General features: G+C 40.7%; 2 protein-coding genes across 5 annotated transcripts in view; both read right to left on the reverse strand.

Moving 5' to 3' along the window:
* The window catches only part of gapvd1 (GTPase activating protein and VPS9 domains 1), a 36,716-nt gene extending 33,274 nt beyond the window's left edge, over window positions 1–3,442 (reverse strand). For all 4 annotated transcript variants that reach the window (XM_049578169.1, XM_049578168.1, XM_049578167.1 and 1 more), the window contains exon 1: window positions 3,295–3,442. The gene's annotated coding sequence lies outside the window, so the exon portion shown is untranslated. The remainder of the gene's footprint in view (window positions 1–3,294) is intronic.
* A 2,542-nt stretch (window positions 3,443–5,984) lies between these two features.
* Window positions 5,985–14,032, reverse strand: unm_hu7912 (un-named hu7912). The gene is made up of 2 exons (XM_049579556.1): window positions 13,790–14,032; window positions 5,985–10,628 (listed from the first exon to the last, which is right to left on the reverse strand). Exon 2 carries the CDS (start codon window positions 10,574–10,576, stop codon window positions 7,367–7,369), a length of 3,210 nt encoding a protein of 1,069 aa, XP_049435513.1. The 5' UTR covers window positions 10,577–10,628; window positions 13,790–14,032; the 3' UTR covers window positions 5,985–7,366.
* Window positions 14,033–15,919: the final 1,887 nt, after the last annotated feature.

Raw genomic sequence — 15,919 nt, forward strand, 5'->3', positions numbered from 1 at the left:
ACAATGATTATTGTGTTTACCATATTTTATGTACTCCTGTACCTTTCACCAGTAAAAAAAAACCAAACAAAAAAAAAACCTCACAGCCCTATTCCACTCCATGGAAAACAATCAATGAATAAAAGCTGGCATTGGGTATTTGGTCCAATTGTCAAAGTTGGTTAGTTGGGGAAAGTTAGGTAGAGGCGAGCATTACTCCTCCCAGATGCATCTTGCCAGTCTGGGGGTCAAAGAAGTGACTTTCTGACCACAACACCCACTTCTCTAACCGCCACTGCCCCAAAGGAATTTCTAACAATGTCTACCCGCTCTGACAAAAGAAGCTGTCATGGTGGCCCAAAAAAGACAAAATAATACACACATGAGCTGTGTCCCACTTCAGTGGCAGAGTCTTCCTAAATCCATGTTGATATACCAAATACAGTATAGAGGCCTGCTTCATGTGGCTCCTCCTCCTCCTCCTTCAGTTGAGAAAACAGTGTTTAAGCTGGAAATCCTAAATAAACTCTGCTGCATCAGCGTGGACATGTAGTTAATCACAGGGCGTTATTTGGAGGCTTTATGAATAAACAGTATTTATCATTAACACAAATCACTATTTACCAGTTGTCCATCATGTGCTGAACTTAAATGTGATGACTTGTACTATGAACTTAACCCAGTTTACCAACAGGGGCTGTCACTTTACCTGTTGTCCTGAGGACAACTTCCTACTGTTACAAGTTTTTAGGCTCACCAGCTGATGAGGAGCACCACAGTGCACCATTAGTTTTGGTCTCAGCTGGGACAGACAATTTCAACTAGGTCAGAGGTACAAGTTCAGGCTAGCTTTCAGGCCCTCTGACGGACCCATGAATGTGGCTGAGCCATGTTTTGTTGCCCAAGACATTAAGTCTACATTACTGAGTGAAATAGCTCCAAGGAAATTACAGACATTTCACCTAAGAGTAAATCCTTTCAAATGTACAGCAGCTGTCATAACAAAACGAGGCAAACAGAACATACACAGATTTGCACATAACACCAGCTTTGCACTTCGTTATCCTCTTAAATTACACCAACTTGCAGTCATATACTTCGGTGACTGCAGATTCTCAGAAACGGTATGGAGTAAGGTAATACATAAGGACATGAACTAATGAAGCAGTGACTGCAACACATATAAACCAAGCATCAGGTAAACACCAAGAGACGGAAGGAGACAGTATGGCACTGTATAAAGAATATTAATGCTGTCATCTAGGCTATTTAGAGTTGGGTATTGGTATAGACTGATATAACACTTTATCAAGTAGTACCGAAACTTCTCTGGTTAAACAATACCTGCATTTGATCCTTTTTGTACCCAGATCTAGGAAAAAATGACTTTTTGGATGGTTTTACTAATGGTGAATCATCGGGAGCATTCTTCAATTTAACATCATGTGTGATTGGCCCACTACCGCAGCAGCTACAACTCATACAGTCTGTGGTGTGGTGAAGTCAAGCGTGGAGTATTTGACGGAGTTGGCGATTTAGCGTGCTGAGATTACATCAAAATGTTCCAAAGTATGGCTGTACCACACGCCTGTGGCGTCTGGTGGCAGTCTTTGCAACTGAATGATTCCATTCACATTATGGGTATTAAATCAAGTAGGGAAAAAGGTAGCAAATTAGGTGCTCAGTTGGTATCCGTATCACTTTGAGGGTACTGGTATTGGTACTTGTATCATAATTTTTTAAACAATACTCAGCCCTACATCTGTGTCAACTAAAATGACCACTGGTGTTGTTGATCACCTGCAAAACCTTCAGTACCGTGCATCCTGACAAAAAAGGATCTACTTCAAACTAATGAACGAGCCTAGGATTTATGAATCCAGATACAAAACAACAAGCGTGCAATCCCTCAGTCACACTTCAACTTTTGAATATGTCATTTACTTTCTGTTTTTCTGTGTTTTATTATTATTTTTGCTTCCTCAATTTTCATTTCGATATTATGTTGTGCCAAGAATTTGTTTAGTAGCAATCGGGAAGCCTTGTACTATTTGCATATTCGAAATAAACAGTAGAAACAAAAACTTAAGTCATTCCACTCTCAAACCATAAAGTAAACTGACCCCATTTCCAAGCAATCTGTACTTATCACTACAGAAGAAGAAAGTCCTGTTGACTGAGCCTCAACTAGAGCTGATTAGGATTTAATCACACAAGAGTGCGTTCTGAAACTGACTTCTGAAACTATAACGTAAAGGCATGGTTTCCTGTGTAATGTGGCATTTGGCAGGAGGCAAAAATTATTAGTTTTTTTGTGGTAAGCAGATACAGAGCTGAGGAATGAGGAACGTAATGACTAATCTGGGTTGAAATTTATTATTATTTTCAACCATTTCTCATTTATACTTTAGATCTTGAACATATTTTGTCTGACAAACAGCAAAAACACAAACATATTTTGTTTTATGATATAAAACAGAGAAAAGCAGCAAAACCTCACATTTTACAAATGGTAACTAATAAAAGTGTGCCATTTTAACCTAATAAAAGCCTTCACTTGGTTTTTTCTATGACTAAATGCTACAGTAATTATCTCTGTGCTATAAAGAGTTAATGGTAATATCAAGTGTTTAAACATTAATGATGTTTTAATGGCAGGACGCTATTATAACCCATGGCCTTACACGCCTTAACGTTACAAACACTGAGTCAGTGGTTATGTTGTTACAACTTTAGCCCGACATTCCCTTCACAGGCTCAATGGGTGGGTGTGGGCACTTCTGACACAAAAAGCTGAGACATTTTAACGTCCTGCTAACGTTAGGTTGCAAGTTTATAGTGTCCTTGATGTGATGGGGTACTAGCCAACCGAGATTTAGCGAACAAATCGAGATAGGTTGGGTTAAATAAATGTATATTACCGCTTTCTAGGTTACCTTGGCTTAGACTACCATCAGACGAGCTGAGAAACATATCAAACAAACCACGTAATTAATGTTGGGTCAGCTAAATGTTATGAAGGAAATTGACACAAGCCAAAACACCCAGGTGTTAGCTAGGGTTACACTCTATCAGTCAAGACGGTCTTGTGTTTGCAGTGATTTGAGAAGGAGCACAGACAGCAAACTGGTGAGCTGGCTAACCTAGCAGTAGCCTGCTAACGTTAACCAAGTTAAACTCGGCTAACGTTTGCTAGTAAAGCAGGGTAAGCTAACGATAAGCTAGTTAGCTGCGTTAGCTTTAGCTTTAGGTTGCAAGCTCCTGGGTGACAAAATGTGATCGACAAAACGTGCTAACATGAACTCAGCAACTTACCAAACGGAGTTAGCGCGTTCTGGTTGTTCACTATTTCTCTAAACACAGCCGATCATCAGATTTCTCGAGTCAGAGGAATTGTTTGTTGGCGGTTAGCCGTCTCACACTGGCTTCTGCAGGAGCGAACAGTGCTGTCATTTGCTGTCATCACGAGGAGACCTGCGCAGCCCGCATGCGCAAAGGCTTGTTAAAGGAAGCTTTCCTAATATTAAAAAAAAAACCTGGCCTACCACATCATGTTATTCCTGTATTCCTGGTGTCATTTCTGACGAATCATACAGCCGTTTTAAATGGAAACTGAACATTATTGCCCAATATTTTGTGATTTTTCTGTCACACGACTACTTTCGTGGCATGGATTAATGTTTTGTTTTATTTTATTTGTAAAAACTAAATTTGGTCCACTTGTATCTCTGTGCCTGCCTAAATAGCCTACATTGGCAAACTATAACTTTAGTCTGTATGGCACAATATTGAAAATTGAGCTGACAAACATTGAAATTAATGCTTCTGCAGTGGCTGCACCCCATGTTGAAACCCAAACACTGAAAAAACAATAGGTCATCCTCTCTCTGGTTTTTACATCTGACTGAAATCAAATTAGTTATTATTCCTTATGATTGATCTTCCTGTTTTGTTTGTTTGGGTCTGTGTAGACCAGTTATACAATTTTTACTCTTTTACTGTATTTTAGGGTTTTAGTTTTGTGCACATAATGGGTTATTTTCACATTTTCTGTATAAATAAAGCTGGCTTATTACGGCCACAATCTGCAGCTCTCTTACTGTACTCTGCTGGATTTAACTGTTACAGAAATCCAAGATGAAATCATTATAGGAAAGATTTATGCTAAAGGTTCACATATTTAAGTCTGTCTTAAAATCAATCATCAGGTGCCTATATGAATATTGAATTGGCTTTTCTAGCTGTAATCATTCCTCCTGTTCATACTGGCTGCACAGAGATCCCTTAATGCTCACCAGTGTATTCAATGAGGGACAAGTTCCACAGTCTTTGTTCCATGCAAACATTCATCCATTTATTTATTATCCATAACTGCTTATCCTGTTCAGGGTCACAAGGGGCTGATGCCTGTCCCAGCTGAAATCAGATGAGAGGTGGGGTACGCCCCGGTCACGTCACCAGACTATCACACGGCTGATGCATAGAGACTCACGCTCACACCTACAGGAAATTTAAAGTCACCAGTTTACCTAACCTGCATGTCTTTGGATTGTGGGAGGAAGCCAGAGAACCTCAACAAGGAAACACTGTTTGAGGAAACACAGAAAAGGAATTTTACACTGAATGGACTGTAGCACTGGATTATATCAACTTGAATTATAAAGTATAGTCTGTTGAAACCTCACATTAGCTTCAGATTAACATTGATGTATATATCCATTTAGGAAGCTTGTTTCACACTTGAACATGCAAATCTATCCATTAATACTCCAGTATATGCATAAATATTATTACTGCATTTGAATGCAACTGTGACAAAACCCACATGAATTAATCAATTTAATTAATTCATACAATTACATGTAATGAAAAAATACAAACACTAATACCGTCAACGCTTGTTTGTAATCGAATGAACTGGAACAAGTTCTTTGAAGGGCCACTAAAGCAGGACACCTGAACCTCACCCCCTGGCAGTATGTTATATTACAGTGCAGTGCAACAACACAGGCAAAACAAAAAGTCATTTTCCATTTTTTATATTTTGGAGGGAATGTTTTCAAGTAAGGACAGCAGAATGCAGTTATAGGGGATATTGATATGTTATAACTGAATAAAGATACTGAGTCAGTCAATAGTGTGGTCACACTGTACATGCACTAATGTAATGAATAACAAGGCATAAAAGCATAAACTATATGTATAACTATATGTATATGTATATGTGTGTGTGTGTGTGTGTGTTCCAATCCAAGCATTTATGGACATGATGATGGGCTCAGGGCTGCTTGAATATAGTTTAAAGAAAGTAATACATGCATTCTTCCACTAGGTGGTGGTCTAATAACAGAAGAAGAAAGATACTTCAGGAAAATCCTTGAGTAAGCAGCCTTTTACAATAACACCGTCAGACATGTTATTGCACATTCATAGCTAGATAAATAAATAAAAAATCCCAGAGCATCAGCCAATTAGAAATCCATACCAGTCCCTCAACAGAGAGGATAATGAAACGTGATACCTTATTTGCCACATCTATTTAAAAGGTGAAACTTTAACAGTGTGCTCCACATCCCCTCCCCACAAAGCTGTATTTACTACAAAAGATGACAACTGTAAACAGACATCATATGTAGTAACCTTAACAAAATGTATTGATGTTGAGAGAGTGACAATATCAATATATTCAGGTAGATCAAGGGAGGAGCATCAAAAATAATGACACTTGATCAATAGCTTACAGTTTCACCCTACTTGTACTTTGGGTTTTATTCTAGATTTTGCACTTAATACAAAGCTAAAAAATAGTTATTTTTATTTCTTATGTAATAGAAATAATCTGTTTCTAGGGAGAAGGTTAATTCCTCTTATTTTTCTTATTCTTATGTTGATAAATATCATGCTACGGGACCTGAAATATTTTTACCCTGCTAATGCCAAATAATGAGTACTCTGGAAGAGAAATGCAAAGCCACAAGGTCACTCGTTAAATTCCATTTATTATATATTTATATATGGGTTATAAACATCACAAAATAGAAAGTTGAGGAAGGTCTTGCACAAAGATATATATAATCAAGTAAAAGAGCAACCTTAGATTAGTCAACAATGGCAATGGAAGCAGGCATATCATTACATCTGGGATCAGTGCTGCAGCTGTGTTAGGAACATTCTTATTTTATTTATAATTTATATTTTAGTGCAAACAAAGTCTTTGCAGCTCTTGGCTCCAGGGATTTATTCAATATTAATAATAAAATAGCATTTTACAATATAGATGTTAAGGTTGCTCTTTTATTGCATATTGTTTAAGAACATACTGTGATATTAGTTACAATAAGGTCTCAAGGTCATGATGTTCAAATGATCTAATATTCAATATATAATATACCTCTTACATTTCTAAGCATCAAATGGTATCTCATTAACATAATAAATTTAATTATAAGCAATATCAATATTAAAATACCTGAATATAAATAACATGCTTTGAGCAAAATAATTGTTCATTTACAGTGGTAGTTCAAACAACCTAAGTTAAGAGCTGTCAAGCCTTTAGAAATAGCTAAACCTATACATTGCTTTGTGTCAAATGCATTTATTTATTTTTTTTTCGACTGAAGGCCACTTTCAAACAAAGCAATTTATACGAGAATGACATCAAGTCTTATCACAAGATGATTTAAGTTCCAACTAAAATTCTTAATGAGGTGGGAAACAAATAGGTGGTTTGATTGTACTTCTTTGTCTATCAAACACTAATTAATATAGCAATAATTAAAAAAAAATACCCACATAACTACATTATACTTAGGAAATAATACTTAAGTACTAATAAACAGTTGTAATATTACAACCACTGTGACAAGGTATAATATAAACTTCTGATATAACATTTGTTGGAGAAATCAATAGTGGATGAATGTTACAATATGAGACCTGGCTGTGCCTATTATTATGTGGTGGCAATGTAATGTGTACTTCATAAATATTGTGTGCTTCATACATTGTCTTCAGAAACTGCACAGATCATACATGTTCACATCTTAAACACCTGGATAACTGGGTTTGTGCCTAGTCTACATGCAGGCTATCAACTCTTCTAAGTGCAACAGGATCAAAACAAGCCAAAAACAACATAGGGCAATCTTTAAAAGTGTGTGTGTGTGTGAGTGTGTGTGTGTGTGTATATATATATACTGTGCATCTTTATGTGTGAGTGTTTGTGTGTGTGGCGACAGAAGAGAGAAATTTGAGAGAGAAAGACAGAAAGAGAGATTTGTCACATATATACACATACAATGTTCAATTTGCTAAACCACACCATGTATTAACAGTATTTACATTTAGTGTAGCTGACATCATTATCATTACTATTAGTGCTGTACTATATAATATCATCCAGGAGATGAGGGGTACCTACCCAGTCCAGTGTTCTTGGCTCGGACGCAGCCATGATCATGCACATAAACTGTTTCCCTGTTCTCTTATCTATCGGGTAAATTGTTGTCGGAGTGAACCTTTTGTTGCTCTCCACAAACTCACACAGCTGATTATAGATTTTGGGATACTCGTGACGAAGGAAGACTCCCCTGGTCCTGAGCTCACGCTGGATATTGACAAAGCACACCTCTCTGGCTTTCCTTCCCTCCTCCCCCTCCTTGTCAATGTCCGGTGTGCCTGGAGGCGGAGTGAGGATGAGAGTTTCCATTTCGCTATCCTTCCTGAGTACCTTTTTGTCAGGGCTTGAGGAGGCCAAGGACACCTTTGCATATTTTCGTACTGTTGGTGCTTGGACCCTTGGTGAAGGTCTGTTAGGCACTAGTTCACCAACAGCTACGGATACATTCAGAAGGAAACATTCACTGGGGTCATACTCATTACCTGCCTGCTGCAGTTCCTTGCAGTATTCGCCTAGGTTGTCCTTGAAGCCATCCAGCTCTCTGAGAGATAAGTATGTGGGAGACATGAGGAGGCTCTCGAGCCCAACTTGGAGGAAGTTGTCAGCTGTCTCCGGATTAGCAAAACCCAGAAAGAGAACGCCTCTCCCCCTGGAGAGGTAGCCAGCTTTAGCAACACGAGAGAAGGCTTTGTGGATCTCTGAATTCTCTCTGCAGAACTTAAGAGTGTGTCGACACACACTGTTCACACGGCCGTACAGACAGGTCTCTTTGTGGATCTCCCAGTCATCCCTGCGACAGTTTCGTGAGCAGTAAAAGGTGTAGCAACTGTGACATGATTTGAAGTACAAGCAGGCTTTGAACATACTCTCAATCCGGTTGCACTTCTTGTTAGCGCACACCATGGTGTCGTCTTCGTCTGTGCTGTGGTCTGGAGAACATTCCTCTGCACTCCTTTGTAAAGCATCACACCCACTATCAGGGTCTTTGATTGTGTCAGGGCTGGATTTAGACGACGGGAGCTGTGTGTTCAGACATCCTAAGTTTTCAAGTCCAGAGGATCCCCTGTCTTTGTCGTCATCTTCAGTAATTAGTTGTTTCAGCTGGTCTAAAAGGTCTTCACTTGACTTTCTGCTGGTTGGCGGTTTGTAATCAACAACCAAATCAGCTAAGAGTTCGTCCAGTTGCTCTAGACTCTGCTGGAGGGAGAAATTGTTGTGTTTCCTCTCTTTGGTTATGTCCGGTGTATTTTGTGGCTGCTTGTGATGCATTACTGTCGGAGATGGTGTCTTTTCGTCATCCAACGTATCCCAGCTGACAGAGTGCACCTCACGCCGCTTGTTGTTGGCTGCACATATGTCATTGTCTGTTATGGTGATCTCAGGAGTTACAAACCAGTGTCCACTCTTAGTATTCCTCCATGGATTGCTTGAGCTCCTCTCTAATGAGGTTTCAGAGAGCGAAAGGGCAGCGTAGCGCCTAGGTGAACTTGAGAGGTTAAGTATAACAGGTTGAGATGTAATGTCAGCAGCTGCTGCTTGCTTTGCTTGGTAAAACAGGTTCTCATAGCTACGTCCACGAGGAACAGACTGCTGTCTGTCATGCCGTGGATATAGAATATTGTCCCAAGACTTGGAGTGGTTTCTGACCTCTGCTCCTAGTCTACTTGTCTCCACAAAGCTGTTAGTAAACCACGGAGGTATACTAGGGTCTTGTCTTACTCTTGGTGGTGTGTGCTGAGAGGACTGGTTAGAGTAACCAGATATACTTGAGCGATACCAGTCATCTGAAAAGGCCTGAGACATACGAGGGCGTCGACGACCCTCAGTATGGTATGGCCTTGGTGGATAGTACTGCTCCTCAGGAGAGCATGGTTTGGAATAAAACAACCGTGAGTTACTCATATGGTATGGATTGAACCGGGTGTCCTCTCCATAGTAGGACCTAGACAGTGGAGTTTGCGAAAAGTATGATCCTGCCTCACTGGTGGAGTAAGGCCTACTATACACAGAGTGTGCTGGCTCTCTGTTGGTATAGTTTTCTGTGTAATATGACCTGACAGGGAGGGTGTGAACCCATCGGGTCCTTGGATCATACTGACTAGTCATTGTACTACCATGGCTGGTTAGACTGGACCGGTCATCCTGATAGTATGCTCTAGAATAGGGGTGGACTGGATACCTAACAGGGTCCTCTGTATAGAAGAACTTGGTTGGTATGTTAGGATTTGAGTAAGCTCTTTGTTCTTGACTCAGATACGGTGCTGTTGGTGATGGCATTCTGTGTATGTCTAGATGCTGGTATGAGATGGGAGACATGCTGGTGGTATAGTGGTATCCTTGTCTAAAATCTCCACTGTAGCATTCGCTCGGAGTGGGCGTTGGTGAGGAGACAATCTGTCGAGGTACATACAAACCTCTACTGCTACTGGCCTGCGAGTATCTTTGCCAAAGATGATCAGTCCGTACATTGGGAACCTGCCTAGATGTGTGCTGCAGAACAGCAGCATCTGGTTTAATGTCCACACGGCATCTGACATGAGGGGTTATGGCTGGTTTATCTGGTTTATCCTCTTCAAAACAGTCTGAGACATAGAGAGGAGACTGAGGCTGCAGTTTGATTGGATGCACCTCATTCAAAAAAGCCCTGTTTGAGGGATAGGATTCCCGCTGTGTTTCTGAATTCCTCAAGGTATCCGACGCAGCCTGAGGTGTATCCCTTGCCTTCCTGGCTCCTGGAGGAGACACTGAGATGGGCACAGGAGTAAGGGTGGACTTAACTCTTGGAGCGCTTCTAGATCTTGTTCTCTTTTTAGAGTCTGACCAAGTAAGATGGCTGGTTTTGTCCTGGGTGGTTTGCTGCTGGAACTGCCTGGTGTTGAACAGATCAGGAGATGAAAAGCGAAGGTGCCCCGATTGATCTAGTCCATTCCACATTAGATCTTTGTTTAATGTCTGTTGCTCAGCCCTCTTATAAGGGTACTCCATTGAGGAAGAGAAGGACTGGGGGTCATCCAGTGACTCAATAAAGTCAAAGCTACGGCAGTGTCTTTTGTTGATGATTTCTGGTTTGTCAATCATTTTCAAGTCACACTGCCGCGAGGAGTGGAGGGAAATAGAGTTGTCTGTGATGGGATTTAGAGTGAAGTCCCGATATAGAGTCGATGCCAGTAAATCAGGGGGGTGCGTTCGTGTCATCTTAAAGGAACTTTAATACTCTCCATTCAGTGTGATTCAAGATCAACACAGCCTGTGGAAAGAAAGAGAGAAAAGAAAACAAATACACTTCAATGCAATTCAAATGTACAGATGTGAGGTAAATGACAGGCAGCTGTATTTTAAAGCATCAAAAATGCTGAATCAGATGTAAGTGAATCTGTACAAAAACAGTCTGACCACATGATAAACCTGTAATGATGGCTGTGTTTAAAATTAACAGCTGTAGTTGTTCATTTACTAACCAAGTTAATTCCATGCCAACAGCCACAATACAACTTTGTATCTGAGCAACATGACAACCATTCATTATTTTTGAAATATTGAGATATTTGAGGGGGCACTTTGTCTACAATCAGACCACAAAAACTGTCGACATGAATTTTAATTAGCCTGGAGACACTGTACTAAAATTAGCTGTTTACATGATCTTGCACTTCTAACTGAGTTTGTATTTAACTCAAAGAAAATGCAAAACAAAACTTGCATAATACCAAATTGCAAGTAAAAGTATTTATTTAATTTCATGTAAAAACCTGTTTGGAATCATTAAACGTTAAACACAATTGTAGACAATAATAGTAACACTATTTTAAGGTGCTTTTGATAAAAAATATAATCTGAGACTAATTGATTGTTGCATTACTGCAGCATGTCTTAGTTTTACCACTAAATCATGAAACCTATAACCAACTGTATTACACAATAAAGACCTCACAATGTTAACAAATTTACAGTATAAAAAGTTAGTTTAAGTTTCAGTAAGAGGCCTTCCTTGTTTTTAATTTCAAAAAGAAATGTGTTGCAACAAACCATTTCTGTTTTCTCCTGTCTGAATTATTCACTTCTTATGAATAAATAATATACACACAACTGCTGTCAATCTCTGCTTGAACATTCAGAGTATTTTTTTAAGGTCTTTGAATATTTTCATGGACAAAACGAATCCGTTTCAACAATGGATTTATGTGTCACACACACATGGGCTTCCTTGTTGGCACCCACCCACGAGCTAACCCTGAGTTACCATCTGTTCATCGTGATGGGAGAGGACTGACCAGCTATCTCCCTGTCATGTCTCCACAACACACCTAAATATCACGTCCTTTTACACATGACCAACCGCGACAGACAAACCAGCACTGTTTTTCACTGCTTTGCATGGTACCTTAGAATCTTTTGTTTCAAAGACAAATTATGGGCTACCTGTATGTGTTTTGCTGTCCTTAATGACAAGAAAGCAGCTATAGTTGCATACAAGGATTATTTATGTCATTTAAAAAGACTTTGATTTGAAAGACAGATTTGCATTTGTGGGTTTGAGTGGGTAAAACTAATACGAATGAATACCAGATCACATAGTTTCCAGCAAGATTGATCACCTAAATTTAGGACACTAAATTTTATACAATATCCATTTTTGTCCTCATATTTATCTTCTTATTTATCCAGTTACAGGAACTTCTGTGTCCTTTTGCATTCATGTTATGGCTAGCTAGTGTTTCAGCTGCACAAGTAATTCAAGGTATCAATCAAACAACTGTAGTAAGGAACTGTTTTGTAGTTTAAGGGCAAATTTCCCCCTTTTTTCAGATGCAGAAAAATAATATTTTCCCAAAAGTTGGCTGTCCTTAAGAATCGAGGTTACATACTGCATTATTACCAACTGCTGTATCACTGTTGGGACCAATGGTCACTAATGTCTAATTGATAGCTGACTGTCATTATAATATGAATACTATCTGGGACTCATTCTTTATCATTTGTGCCAATATAGCAGTCATAAATTCATTACTAATATCCCATCAGTGGAGAATATGCAAATGATGATGGGATTAGTACTGAGGTTTATACTATGCCACTAAATAGGAAAGAACTTTCTTAATCTCATTTTACTTTCAATCTTCCTTTTAAATGGATGAGGTGAGGTGTCAGCAAGATGGCAGGGGCCTTGATGAGACTTCATTTTATTACACAGCATAAAAAATGACCTAATAACGTGCAGGATGTGAAGAGTGAACATTCAGCGAGGAGCTACTACCACAATCTATCTGTCTCAAACAGCTACCCAGCTTTAATACATCAGTGGATACGAACAATAGCTCCACATCACCTTGTAGCAAATTATGTTTTAGGGTATTGTAAAAATAACCTTGAGTTCAAACAGGAATGCTACAGTATATAAATGCTGAAAGAGATTAATAAAATACCAGAATTAATTATGTAAGTCTACAATAGGCCACTGTTGACATCACAACTGATCACAACAGACACACTTATAAGTCCCTGTGGAAATATTAGGCTTTTTCTGAAGTAAGGGGTTAATCTGTTAACAATCTAGGACAAGAAGACGAGACAAAATAGCACATTTGTTTTTAAAATTAGAGGACAGGGCAAGAAGCTTGTTCTAAATGAATGCATTCTTTCCTCTACTCATCCTCATGGTCTAAAGGCCTTAGGCTGTTCTTGAATAGAGGGACCACACTTTCCTGCACAAGTATAAAACCACATGCCACATACTGTCTCCATGGCTACAGCACACAGCAAAGAAACCATGAAACACTCCTGGAGTTGCACACGGAGGGCACAATTTCACTCTGGAAAAAAATGGACTCACAATCAATATGAATCGCTTTAATATTGTGTGTGTGGGCAAAATCCATCTGTGACACACAAGTGCGACTTTATATTGACCTAATGAAAGGATGCAGCGATGATGCTGCTATTATTCACAGTGCCAAAGGCTGTATTTTCCTGATGATGAGGTTATGGCTCTATATGCGGTCTAATATTAATGGGCTCTTATTTATTTGCTCGCCGGTTTGTAACTAAAAACAACTTCGCAGGCTGTATTCTGCCATTATGCAAGATTTTGCAGACAATAACAAATGTGATGCGGATTCGCCTGAAAGCTCCCCACGGGGCCATACCGAGGCACATCCAGCCTTGAAGCGTTACCAAATACTTGCACTAACGCACTTCGACACCCCTTTTATTTTGGTGCTGCGGCACGGACGGCCCTCCATCCTTTGTGGCTGACCTGATGCCTTTGAGCCCGGAATGACATCATTTGCGGAGAAAGACAGAAGCAAAGCGGGTTCAAACCAGGACAGAGCCCGCCGGGGGGAAAGGGGGTTGGATGAGTTGGGCTAAGTTTGGATATGAAAGATTTCGTGAGTGAATGAGGGGCCTTACCGTCTCGCCAGTGAGTGGATCGGATGCGGTGGACATGGTGAAGCGGCAGCCTGTTCTCCGCGAGGTGCAGCTTCACCCCTACCGCACCTGCTGTGAGCCTCCCGGAGCCGAGCACTCGTCCTTCATGCTGCCTTTACATGTTGTCCACTTCACTTCGATGCTCTCACACTCGCTTATGGCTTTGTGCGTGTGTGTGTGTTTGTGTGTGATGGAGGGGAAGGAGGAGGTGTGTCTGAGGCTGCGCTTGTGCGCGTGCCTCTGGAGGCGTGGTTGTGCGTGTTTTTATGAGGAGGGGAGGGGAGGAGGGGCTGGGGGTGTTGGAAGGAGGCTGAAGTGGGTGTTGAGTCTCGGAGCAGCAATGCGGTCTCTCCGTTCATCTCGGTACATGGAGCCCTGAGGACAGCTGCATGGGCATTTCCGGGGGAACTGTCGGTCGTTTGGTGTTCCTGCAGTGTAAGCTTTGTAATCAGCTGTCTTCATCAGGAGGCAAAGCGAGTCTGACATTTACATTTTTAGAAAGTTTGCAGACAGACTAAATAAAAGCTGCCTGCAGAATTGGGCCTCTCCCACACTTCACTGGTCACTTCTGGTCTTCCTCCTACACTGTTGCGCATGCATTATACATGCCGATGAGAAAATTGTGTGTGCCAATATACTGAGATTTAGTACTTCATTATTATGGAAGTGGAAGGCTGCAACAGGATTGTTTGCATCATGCATTAACCCACAATCACACATTTTCTTGCTTAATCAAATAATCTAAAAAATGTCAGAAAATTGTGAGAAAAAGTTGTTATAATTTTCCATAGTCCAATGTGACATCTTCAAATGCCTTGTTTTATTCAACCAGCAGGCCAAAAGCCAAAGACAGTCATACATAGATCATGTAAAACAAAGAAAAGCATTCAGTTGTTGCTGTTTAAGGGCCTGTTTATCAACACTTGACTTGTGTGGCCTCCTCTGTTGATGGCCTGGAGTCTGGAGACCAGCTCCCTTGGTGCCTCAAGAAATCCTGTTGCACTCCTATGGAAATCTCCCATGATGCAGCATGAATTCAAGACAACACATTGTCTTTGTTGTTTTGCAGTCTTGCAAGATTAAAATGCTTTCCTTGTAGCCTGCCCTGTGCCACACACATTTGCCCCATAGTCTCACCTCGCCACAGCCTCCTGCATTGTCTGAATTGATGATGGGGACAGCTGGCTGTGAGCCCCAGCCGGGAGCATGTGACTGCCACTGGAAAACTGCTTACTGAAGCACTCTCACGGCAGATAGAAATCACTACGGACGAACTGTGCTGATCGGGCTGAAGATCGCAATGATATTTAGCTGTGACAGAGCTCATTTTGTTACAGGAAAGACAGCTTTACACGTGCGTGCTCACAGTTGATGATCACCATTTTTTTCTTCTTCTGTTATATACTCTTCCTGCATCCTGCTTACAGAACACCATAGCCAACCGAGACTCCATCTGTGACATACCACGTGTATGAGATATGATTCAGAATGACAGTACAGTGGATCTCACATTGTGCAGCATCCAGCATCCCTGAGAGTGGGATCTATCTGAGCATGTGTGACTCACCCTCTCCATCACAGTGCATTGGCATCAGTTTGTGTCAGCTGTTGGTTAGCAGGCATAAGTGTCTGTCAGCTGGCTGCTAGCAGGTGTCTTAGGCACCTTGTAGGCTCCGTGGAGAGGAAATCAATGGCTCTCTGTTGATTAGAGTCCCCTCTGACAGGGATCAATCAGGATTATTCCACCACAAAGTAACAACATTAAAGCGGAACACGGCTTCACTCCGCCTCCACTGCTCGAACAAGCTTTCATGCTGCTCTGACATATCAGCCATAATGAGCCATAAGGAAGAATCTGGACGTTCTGCTTTGTTCTTACAATGCTCCGCGCTCATGCTGGCACAGTAAACAACCTCCAGTTCCCCAGCTGTCTCCAATTAACTCTATGTAAGATTAAGTGACTCTCGACAAACTTTCATTCTGATTTCTGTGTTCCCATTGGTGGGAATTACATAAGAGATGCGAGGATGCTCACACAGCCAGGCCCCATTGCTTACAAAGTCCAGCCCAAAATAGCCAGTGTGGCAGGCTGATACAAAGCAACTCTCAGCT

Source organism: Epinephelus fuscoguttatus, linkage group LG6 (assembly GCF_011397635.1).
Source record: "Epinephelus fuscoguttatus linkage group LG6, E.fuscoguttatus.final_Chr_v1".
NCBI classification, from domain to species: Eukaryota; Metazoa; Chordata; class Actinopteri; order Perciformes; family Serranidae; genus Epinephelus; species Epinephelus fuscoguttatus.